Consider the following 10,245-nt stretch of genomic DNA (forward strand, 5'->3'; position numbering starts at 1 on the left):
ATTTTTTGCTACAACTGATGATAGGACAAGCATGATGGGGAGTTGCATCGGTTTTTTTCCGACAACAGCGAGCTACAAACGACGAAGAAGGTGGGCCATGGTCGGGGGGTGAGACTGTGAGCTGTGCCCGACGAAGGAGTTTGCTGCGACCCGCAATAAGGGCATGTACAATGGTGCTATCTTAGGAGTGCCACGTTGGATAGATGATGAGGTGGAGGAGAGAGAACTCATAAGAAAAGGCTTGTCTTCTCTTATTTAAGAGAAGACAAGAGGTGATCTCTTAGCACAATATGTCTCACCACATTTTTAGGAATTGCTAATTATTGAAGATAAGGCTAAGAGATGAACCATTGTAGATAAATTTTTTTGTCATCTCTAAATCACATGCAAAACTTAAGATAAGACTATCTTATCAACCATTGTACATGCCCTAAAGAAGCTTTCAGCAAACAACACTGCGGCATCGGTGCCGGTGAGCCTCGACGATGTGCGGCAAGGAGGTGAGGACGGTGGCGAGTGGACCGCGGAGACGAGCGACCACGCGGCGCATTGTACATGCGACGACTATGAGATTTGGGGGGAAATGGATCGAGGAACGGTTGCTCGGGAGGGAGAGGCCCGATCCAATGGTGCGTGGGTCATACGGCCGCGCGGGGACCGGCGCTGGCCTTTTTTTCAAATAAAATATACGTTGTATTTTCTGATCTACAACAACACATGTGTGTGCGCCATGAAGGCCTTCCCGTCAAAATAAATAAATACAGCTCCGTTTTCCTCCTGTCCCTTGCGCTGGAACCCTAGCCGCCGCCATGAGACCAATCTTCCAGCGCCGTCCTCCGGCGGCTCCCCTCCGCCGACGACCTCGGTCGTCAGTGGTGAGGGGGGCCGCCGGATCCACGCGTGTGGATCGTTTTTACTCTCTCGTAGTTTAGATTTTTAGGTTGTTCATCGTCTTCGTTTCGGCGGCAATGATGACAACGCTGAATAAAGATTCTTTGGATCCTTCCTTGACAAGGCCATCGGTCCTATGGTTGGGGATGGATTTGGAAACCAGTCTGTTCAAGCAAGGATGGTGTGGCGGCGGCGGCATCCTCGTGGTGGACATGTGTCCTCGGGCTCCGCCGTTGCGACGGCGTTTGCTCCAGCGTCGACGCGGAGCTTGGGAGGTAGTCCAGGAGCGGATGCAGATTGTGGTCTGCATCGACGACATCTGAAAGACGGAACATGTGTTGGGTTCGTGGTTCGTGGATGGCAGGTATGGTTTTCTTCCGCGACGTCTTAGTCGCGGTGGGGTGCCAGATCTGGAGTTTGATCGCGTGTCCGGGGTGTTGCCCCGGTCTGATTCGTTCAACGGTAAGGGCTTCACTTTTGGCGAGCCACCTTGGAGGTCCGCAAAGCTGCATATCGGCGATGGAGCCGCATCGAGCTCGGGTGAGGAGGTGATCCATCATTCTTTTCTTCGGTGGCTGCTATCGTGGTGCCGGAGGTAGGTGATGGGCATTGGTGTCAAGCTCAGAGATGTTCTGCTAGCTTTTCAGTTTTGTCATGTCGGTCCTTACGTGACTTGTATTTTAATCTTTATGATATGAATGAGACACGTATTACCATGAAAAAAAAATACAATAGCACATGTCTGTGCATGTAATCTTTGAGTAAATTTTGGCGCTCGAGTCTTTGGTTTCCTCGCAAAACTTTTCTTCGGGTGCTCTAGTACTTCGCCGCCGACCGCGAGACGAGACCACGCCGCCCACCCACTCGCCGCGGCAGTCGCCCTGTCCCCCATCGCCTCTAGCTAGCAGCCCAGCACAGACCATTCACAACTCCTTCCTCCGCTCAAGCTCCCCTTCCCCGCCGCGGCGCCCTCGTCGCCCATGGCGTCTAGCTAGCAGTCCACCAGAGACCACTCACAACCCCTACGGCCGCGTCGCCGCCAAGCTCCCCCCCAGCTCTTTCAGGGTGCTAGTGGTCGCCCTGCGGCCGGACCCGATTAGCGCCGACGGTGGATCTTTGGCTGCTCTTGTGGCAGAGCGCGCCGCGCAGACAAGGTGCTCGACGAATTGCCTGCTTGTTCTGGCTTCTGAGCTGAAGAATGCAGCGATGCTGCCGGGTCATTGTGTCGCAGCCGCCTGTGCTCCGGCCACATCAAGGGAACCGCGCCGCGTCATGGTTCTGCACTGCAGGCTTCGAGCTGCCTGAATGGTTCAGGAACCCAAAGAAGGACGGGGACTCCTTTGATGATGATGACCATGACGAATTTGTGCTCCCGATCAGGTCCAATCCCGTGGAGGAACGTATCCATGGAGGCAGCTCCAAGCCTCTGTCGATCCGCCCCGAGGCTGCTTCCCACGAGGACGCCGAGTTCGAGGCTGATTTCGACGAAGCCAGCAGGATCCTGACCTCTTGCTTTGCGTCTCCGGAGGCCATCGTGATAGCCATGGACTGCTGCCCTGTCAGGGTATCAGACCGCATGGTCGACAAGATCCTAAGGAGGTTTGGCAGCGATTGGGTGGCTGCGTTCGGGTTCTTTATGTGGGCCGGTGCTCAGGAAGGCTACTGCCACTCTGCTGATTCATACAACTCGATGGTTGACATACTAGGAAAGTTCAAGCAGTTTGATTTGATGTGGGGCTTGATCACTCAGATGGATGAGATTGGTGGTTTGGTGTCGCTGGCAACGATGACAAAGGTGATGAGGAGGCTCGCTGGGGCCAGCCGGTGGACCGATGCCATAGATGCCTTCAACAAAATGGACCGGTTTGGTGTTGTGAAAGACACCACAGCTATGAATGTGCTCCTAGACACGCTGTGCAAGGAGAGGAGCGTGAAGCGTGCGAGAGGTGCGTTCCAAGAGTTGAGGGGATCGGTACCTCCCGACGAGAGTAGTTTCAACACGTTGGTCCATGGGTGGTGCAAGGCGAGGATGATGAACGAAGCCCGTGATACGATGAAGGAGATGGAGGAACATGGCTTCAAGCCTTCAGTGATAACTTACACCAGCCTGATAGAAGCATACTGCATGGAGAAAGATTTTCAGACGGCTTACGCCATCCTAAACGAGATGCGTTCGAAAGGATGCCCTCCAAATGTTATCACATACACGATCGTGATGCACGCTCTAGGGAAGGATGGAAGAACGCAAGAAGCTTTGGATATATTTGACAAGGTGAGGTGCGATGGTTGTGCCCCAGACGCTTCCTTCTACAACTCTCTCATCTACATACTCAGCAGAGCAGGGAGACTGGAGGATGCAAACTCCATCGTCGATAAGATGTCCAGCACTGGAGTTCCCCCCACTGTTGCTACCTTCAACACCCTAATTTCTGCTGCCTGTGACCACTCCCAGGCAGAGAATGCCCTGAAGATGCTGGTTAGGATGGAGGAGCAGTCATGCAAGCCTGACATCAAGACGTACACCCCATTGCTGAAGCTGTGCTGCAAAAGGCAATGGATAAAGGTACTTCGGTTCCTCATATGCCACATGTTTAGAAAGGACATCACTCCTGATTTCAGCACCTATACCTTGTTGGTAACCTGGCTGTGCCGAAACGGGAAGCCCGCCCAGTCTTGCCTGTTTTTGGAGGAGATGGTGCTGAAGGGTTTTACGCCGAAGAAAGAAACGTTTGATCTTGTGACAGAGAAGCTTGATAAGGCGAATCTCCATTCAGCAAAGAAAAAGATTCAACTTCTCACCCTGCGGGCAGCTGCTGTGAAGCACACTGGTTCCCCTTATTTGAACAAGGATGGTGCTGCTGGACAGCATAGTGACATACTGTCAAGCGCTTATGGCTACGAACCTTAGGACAAATGGGAAGGTACAAAATCAGTAATACAAGTTTGTCATTCAACCTATCCGTTCATCGAAATGGAAAATCTTTTTTACACTGTCATTGATCTGTTACAATTCTGTTGCTCTGCTACATTTAACTATATCCGCAACACCGGAAAAGACGACCAGAAGTTCCATAGCAGTACGGACATTGGTCAAGTCCCTTACAAGCTGCCGATTTTATTCCTTTTCATCAACGTCTGCAATATAAAAAGTATGTGGAAGCGGTTCACCATGAAGCATTTTAGCATATATAAACAGTTTCCTGCAAGCCGGTGAACCATTTTAGCATATATAAACAGTTTCCTGCGAGCCGTACAGAGGTTGTTCACGAAAATGCAACTGGACATGCAAAATCAAATAGGACAGCATTCAGACTTCACAAAATCAGCAGCCTTATTTAAGCTCCCCTATTTCCAACAGTTGAGCAAACACATTAATGCCTTTCTGATACCATAGAGTTACACGCATGGAAATTGTCGTCATTGCATATACTCCCACCATTCCAAATTATATGAAGTTCTAGCTTTGTCCTAAGTCAAATTTTAATAAAGTTTACCATGTCTAAAGCAAAATGTGCTAATATTTACAACATCAAATATACATATAGTATGGAAACGTATTTTATGAGGAAACTACTGAAATTAATCGGTCAAACTTAAAGAAGTTCAACTTAGGACAAAGCTAGAACTTCAAATAATTTGGAACGGTGAACTGCAATATGACAAATGGTTCTTCATGCCTGCACCTTGTGTTTTTACTTGTAATGTATAATTCCATTTGTACTAGTTACAGAAAGTGCTACTGAAAGAGCTAGTACAAATCTGATGGATAGAGAATAATATTATGTGCTGCCACATTGACTACGTAAGGTCAACTTCAATGACGTTGAAAGGCGAGTCCAAGTAGATCTTCTGTCACACAGGTGTCATTTTATCGCTGCTTGCCGGTGATGACATTTCACATATCCAGAAGGAATAGTCAGATGCATGCCCTGGACATTTCCTCAAATATTGAGCAAATACGGCGAGGTACTGTTTCTTGAATCAGCCTCTATTTTGATCTTTCGTCAATTTCTCGAAAATACCCACGCCTGTTCATTAACCAGAAGATGGTTACATCAAGAAACAAATGTTCTAAAAAGAAGGGAAAACAATGATATTAAAATTAATCATCTAATGTAACAGCACTTTCTTGCGGAGGTAAAAGGATTTTTTTAGCAATAGTGCCTTTTTTAAGTTTTAACAAACAATATTATGTGGTCAAGTGCATTAGAGGCACACATCAAGAGAAAGGCATGAAAATATACTGTAATGGCAGCACATAGTGATAGAACAACAATTCTATACACATGATGCAGTATATCACTACCCCAAAACTTTTAATAACCTCTAGGAATTTAGTATAGTTATGTTTATGTCAAGACAGTGAATGCTTCCTCACACAAAACATAAAGGGGAAAGAAGGAAAGAATATGAGCCCATAAACAAGTACACACAACGCAAGTCGTAGCCACTCGAGAAAATCAACTGCGTTGGCCTAGAAAAAAAAAAGTTAAAGGTAAAATGCAAAAAAAGATGAAATACCAACAATGACTAAGTACATGTGGTTGTAGTAGATGCATGATAGATTATTCTATTTGTCACCATCCCTACTTAGTTGAAAGGGGGGTAATTGAGGCGCAGAATTATGGAAGTTACAGAAGGTTGAGAAATCTGTTTTTTAGCTAAACAAATTATAGCATATTGATTCATCTTTTAGAATGCAAATAATATATGGCATCTGAAGAGATATATCATACAATTGTGACGCATCATATTCTTGGCGCAATTTCCGTGGAGTATGCAAAAACCTTCTTTGTCCTTGTGGCTGCCATCCTGACCTCTCAAGGTATTCTTCAATCAACCTAACATTGCCAATTAGACCTTCAGATTATTTGTGAAAAATGAACTCTTTTTGTTTCTAACTCGAAAAAGAAGAACAAAGAGCTCACATGCTGCATATTGACTTTTGGGAAGCCGCCAATTCACGATCTGGGAAAGAGTCGTCAAATCTGTAGCTTAACCACACATACAACTCTAGGACCTGCAACGATCACAAATGCGATGCTGATTAATCTCATTTTAGAAACAGTTTAGAGACAGTGGCGTGCCAAAATGGAATCCAAATAATCACTGCAGAAACTAGGAACTCTCCAGAAGTAATGGTTGCCTGAAACGGCAAGTGTCTAGTCCAATATTTTTCCAAAAAAGCTCATCTTATATGCACATAGACCCAATGCAACAGAGTACTTGATAAAGCCCGCTGAATTATGTAATGATATGTTAGGCCCTATACAAAAGTATAAAATTATGGATCAATGAGAAATGAGTGCTAGCCCAGCATAGTATAGTCTCTAAGAAACTCTAGGCTCAGCACTTCAACCAATTATTAAGTGGTTTGCTTTAAGATAGTTTCTGTACCAACTGATACGTAATTTTAGTGTCAGGCCTCCAAAATCCCTACATGGGAAGTAGTTAAATCGACAGCATTTACTGATGACCTTTACATACCTTAATTTGAATGTCTCTAGCTTAGGACCGTATGGGATAATCCAGTTAATTAATATGACTATTTGAGGTGGTAGTCTACGCTATGGTATGTTGTACCATCCTTCGAACTCCCAAGTTTGATTTTTAACTTGGAAGTTTATATAATGCTGATGAACAGAAACTGCCTTCACAACAGAATAGACAATGCACATGTTTAAGAGCAAAATAATTTGTGATTAGAATAACATTGACAAGATATATAGTAGTACTGATATTGACTGGCAAATTACAGGTATTATCTGTTAAGCTTCATGCACTAGCCAACGCAACCAAAAGTCTGAACTGATGGAAAGGGCTAGTGCAATCCGCATATACTATAACACCCCCTCTCACGTGTGACGGGGAAGTCAACACGTGCAACCGGAAGAGAGTGACGGCGCGCGAAACTCACGTATGACTAGGAGGCCTATACGTGGACACAAAGGGGAGCTACCAGCAGTTTTTGGATAAATCGCGAAAGCCAGGACTTGAACTCAAGACCTTGGGCTCTGATACCATGTTAAGCTTCATGCACTAGCCAACGCAACCAAAAGTCCAAACTGATGGAAAGGGCTAGTGCAATCCACATATACTGTAACATTATCTTCTGATATACTACCTCTTTAGTGACCTAAAAGGTCTTATATTTCTTTACAGAGGGAGTAATTTGCTAGAGAAATAGAATATGGAACAACCTTGTGAACAGATTCAAGCTCCTGGAGTTGATTGTGTGTTGTAGGCACCCGCAGTGTTCCAGGTGTAAATATTTCTTTAAGCCGAACTGTGCCTTTCTTTGCATAGTTTTCTGCAAACTGCATCTTGAAAATTTTAGTGAAACTGTTTCCTAATTCTAAAAAAACATACAAATAAACAATAAGGTTAGAAATGTTTGCCTGTGTTAATCCCTGAATAGATATATCATCCCTCACATCCACTGGACTGCAGTATGAAGTGTCAGAAAGTGATCAGGATGCCAGATAGGTGACAATAGATTAGAACAAAAGAATCTAGAAAAAGGTATATGTTAACACTGGGATAGATTGTAAATCACCTTTGACAAAAGACGTACTTATCATGCAACGCAAGAGGCAACTCATCAACAATAGCAGCAACTTTCTGTTAACAGTGGGAGGAAGAAATGTGACTAGATAAAATATTGAACCATAAATCAATAGCAGAAATAAATCTAGCTTACAGTTAGTCAATTACAAAGTTCACTATTAGTCTATTGATATTAATTTAAGTATAATGCTAAGTTGTTGCCTTCTTAAAGGCAGTCAAACAGTTGGTGCTTTTCCATCGAGGTAATCTTATTTACATTGTTTAGATGTAGTTTGTAGACATTGACCAAACAGAGAAAAATGTGTTTCTTAATGAAATTAAATACCAGCATATCTTCGCAATCGGCAATAAAATAGTCCGGAGACAGTTTAGCCTTGTCCAAGAAACGTTCCTGCAGCAGAATGAAAAAAGGGTAACACATATTTCTGAGTCCTGTCCAGAGGAAATAGCTGTAAATACACACAAAGCATTGAGATTCATTCAATGGGAGAGAAGAAGATAACACATTACTGAAAAAGAAGTACATAGATAACAAGTAAACTCTAATTTATAATTGTTGAGACTTGTGAACAAGCAATGTCAAGCTGAAATCCAAACAAATACAAGATACCTCAAAATATAGATAAATTATTGTATGCGCATAATTGATTGCACCAACCACAATAATTGTTGAGTAACTCATTGCCCCATACAAACTGGCACAACAAAATTGCTGTCATCATTAACTATTTTTTACTGTAACATGTTATAGAAGTATGGAGCTGCTCTGTGCTTGAACCAATGCATTTCAATACGAAAAATATGGTACTTAGCTTACCAATATAGGGTGAAGAAAGTCAGTTCCATGTAATCGTGAATACACAGACAATAAATCAAATGTGGGAAAAAGTCCAGCACGCTGCAGATAAAGAAATGCAGCATCTGTGGTTAGCTTTTACAAATACGAGTAATACAGAGCTTCTTGAAGTTTCATCATATAATAACAGTTGGATTCATTATGTTGCTCAGTAACGGGTGGGCACCTCTATAATGGGAGAAGGTGACTTCAGGGATGAGTGCAGTAACGGGAGATCTTCAGCGTCTAAACAGGTCACTTCGCCAACTGGGAATTTAGACCCATATCTCCCAGCTCTGCCTACCAAAAGAATAAGACATGCAGGACAAGCTCAATTCACAGCTCAAGAGGGCTGTGTAATAAGGGAAGAGAAAACTGCCAGCGGTAAAACAACTGAAAAGCAAAGATAATACCAGCAATCTGTTTGATCTCAGGGACAGTCAGTTCCCTGGTGCAGATACCATCAAACTTCTTCAGTGTAGAGAAAATAATTCTAGAAATGTTCAGATTAAGACCCATTCCAATAGCATCGCTAGCCACTAGCACATTAAGGTCACTGGCGTCATCATTGAACATTGTCGCCTGGAAGCTTAGGGAGCATATCAATAAATTTATCCATAACAATCATGCCATGATGGAGAATAAAGTACAACAAGCAAGAGAGTGAATTTATTGCCTACAACCATAATTCGTGAACTTTTAATTCTGGCCAAGAGTTGTGGGCCTGTTATATTAATAAATTATATAGACAGATATAAGTGGTGTTCATTAAAAATCCTCGCAAATAGCAGGTACAAACAAACAATATAATAACTCAAAGTACATGTTCGAAGCATTGAACATGTGCTCAATTACAAAGCATTTAAAGCAGCATCAATAGAATGGGTCTTGTAATTGTAAAAATAATGCTTTATTGTTCACAATGTATATCAATGAGTAGGTTTATTAAATTAAATGTGCTGATATGCATGTCAACATGTTCAAATGGAAGGTGTGATATTTCACCTTACTTCTAATTATAGATTATGTCCTACAGATATATGACAATGACTGGATGAGCTATATGTTCTAATACTAGTATGATGGGGCATACCCAAATAAAGTATTACAAATTACCTGTTTCGTTCGAGTTTCTGGTGGTAATGAGCCATAGACTACAGAGCAAAGATGTTTTCCCGCCATTTCAATTTTTTTCTGCATGAATGAAAATTTGCAATATAAGGGTCGCTGAAGCTCTGTATTTCACTTTATCGGGCAGATGTGTGATTTTAATAAAAATATAGAGCCCTCTAGTCCATAAAATAACAGGATGATGCCTCAATGTCATGTATTCTTTCTTCAAAAGAGAAAACAATGTCATGTATTTGTGCACGTAGCCACATACTATGGGACTATGGGTATAAACTAACAATGGTAAGTAGTAATGTTACTATGAGCACCAAATTCTCCTTCAGTTAGGCTAGGAAGCGCAGGATCACTGGACCAAATCTTTGCACTGGAGTACTGGCGGCCCTGGGCCTAGCTGGTTCTTCTGGAAAGAGTCATGGGATTGCATTTTTATTTTCACTGCTTACATTTTTGGAGAATATTCAACCAGCATGTATCATGAAAAAGTGAAAGGAGAACAGAGATGCTTGTATGGTTGCTAAATACTTGTCGTGGTTTCAGTTCAAATTTGAACTAAAACCACGACAAGTATTTTGGAACGGAGGGAGTACAAAAACAAGTTCCGTCATGTTGCGTTTATGAAAAACAGCTGCGCTGGTAAATATGTTATCAATTGAACTACCTATCATGTCACATAACTACCATTGCTATTGCAACACGACATGTCAACTATTACAACTTAGTGCGGAATGTGTGCCATCCTTACATTGTTGCACTGATTTAATACTTCTGCATTATACCTACAGCTTTATTTAAAACTGGCAAGGTTATTAATTATTTAACGA

General features: G+C 43.0%; 2 protein-coding genes across 2 annotated transcripts in view; one reads left to right on the forward strand and one right to left on the reverse strand.

Moving 5' to 3' along the window:
• Positions 1–1,718: 1,718 nt before the first annotated feature.
• On the forward strand, positions 1,719–3,986 carry LOC119311791 (pentatricopeptide repeat-containing protein At3g22670, mitochondrial-like). The gene has a single exon (XM_037587493.1). It carries the CDS (start codon positions 2,090–2,092, stop codon positions 3,797–3,799), a length of 1,710 nt encoding a protein of 569 aa, XP_037443390.1. The 5' UTR covers positions 1,719–2,089; the 3' UTR covers positions 3,800–3,986.
• A 270-nt stretch (positions 3,987–4,256) lies between these two features.
• Positions 4,257–10,245, reverse strand: part of LOC119311794 (ATP-dependent RNA helicase SUV3, mitochondrial-like) — an 11,216-nt gene continuing 5,227 nt past the window's right edge. The window contains exons 7-17 of the mRNA XM_037587494.1: positions 9,410–9,487; positions 8,707–8,875; positions 8,481–8,593; positions 8,276–8,356; positions 7,784–7,849; positions 7,448–7,512; positions 7,290–7,335; positions 7,092–7,208; positions 5,820–5,911; positions 5,628–5,732; positions 4,257–4,919 (exon numbers count right to left, since the gene is read on the reverse strand). Coding sequence (XP_037443391.1) covers positions 4,880–4,919; positions 5,628–5,732; positions 5,820–5,911; positions 7,092–7,208; positions 7,290–7,335; positions 7,448–7,512; positions 7,784–7,849; positions 8,276–8,356; positions 8,481–8,593; positions 8,707–8,875; positions 9,410–9,487 — 972 coding nt within the window. The 3' untranslated portion in view covers positions 4,257–4,879. The remainder of the gene's footprint in view (positions 4,920–5,627; positions 5,733–5,819; positions 5,912–7,091; positions 7,209–7,289; positions 7,336–7,447; positions 7,513–7,783; positions 7,850–8,275; positions 8,357–8,480; positions 8,594–8,706; positions 8,876–9,409; positions 9,488–10,245) is intronic.

The sequence above is a fragment of the Triticum dicoccoides genome, chromosome 5B (genome assembly GCF_002162155.2).
Source record: "Triticum dicoccoides isolate Atlit2015 ecotype Zavitan chromosome 5B, WEW_v2.0, whole genome shotgun sequence".
Classification (NCBI taxonomy): domain Eukaryota; kingdom Viridiplantae; phylum Streptophyta; class Magnoliopsida; order Poales; family Poaceae; genus Triticum; species Triticum dicoccoides.

Bases quoted from the DNA above. Each gene is read 5' to 3' on its own strand.
- LOC119311791 (XM_037587493.1), top strand. From the start codon at position 2,090: ATGCAGCGATGCTGCCGGGTCATTGTGTCGCAGCCGCCTGTGCTCCGG.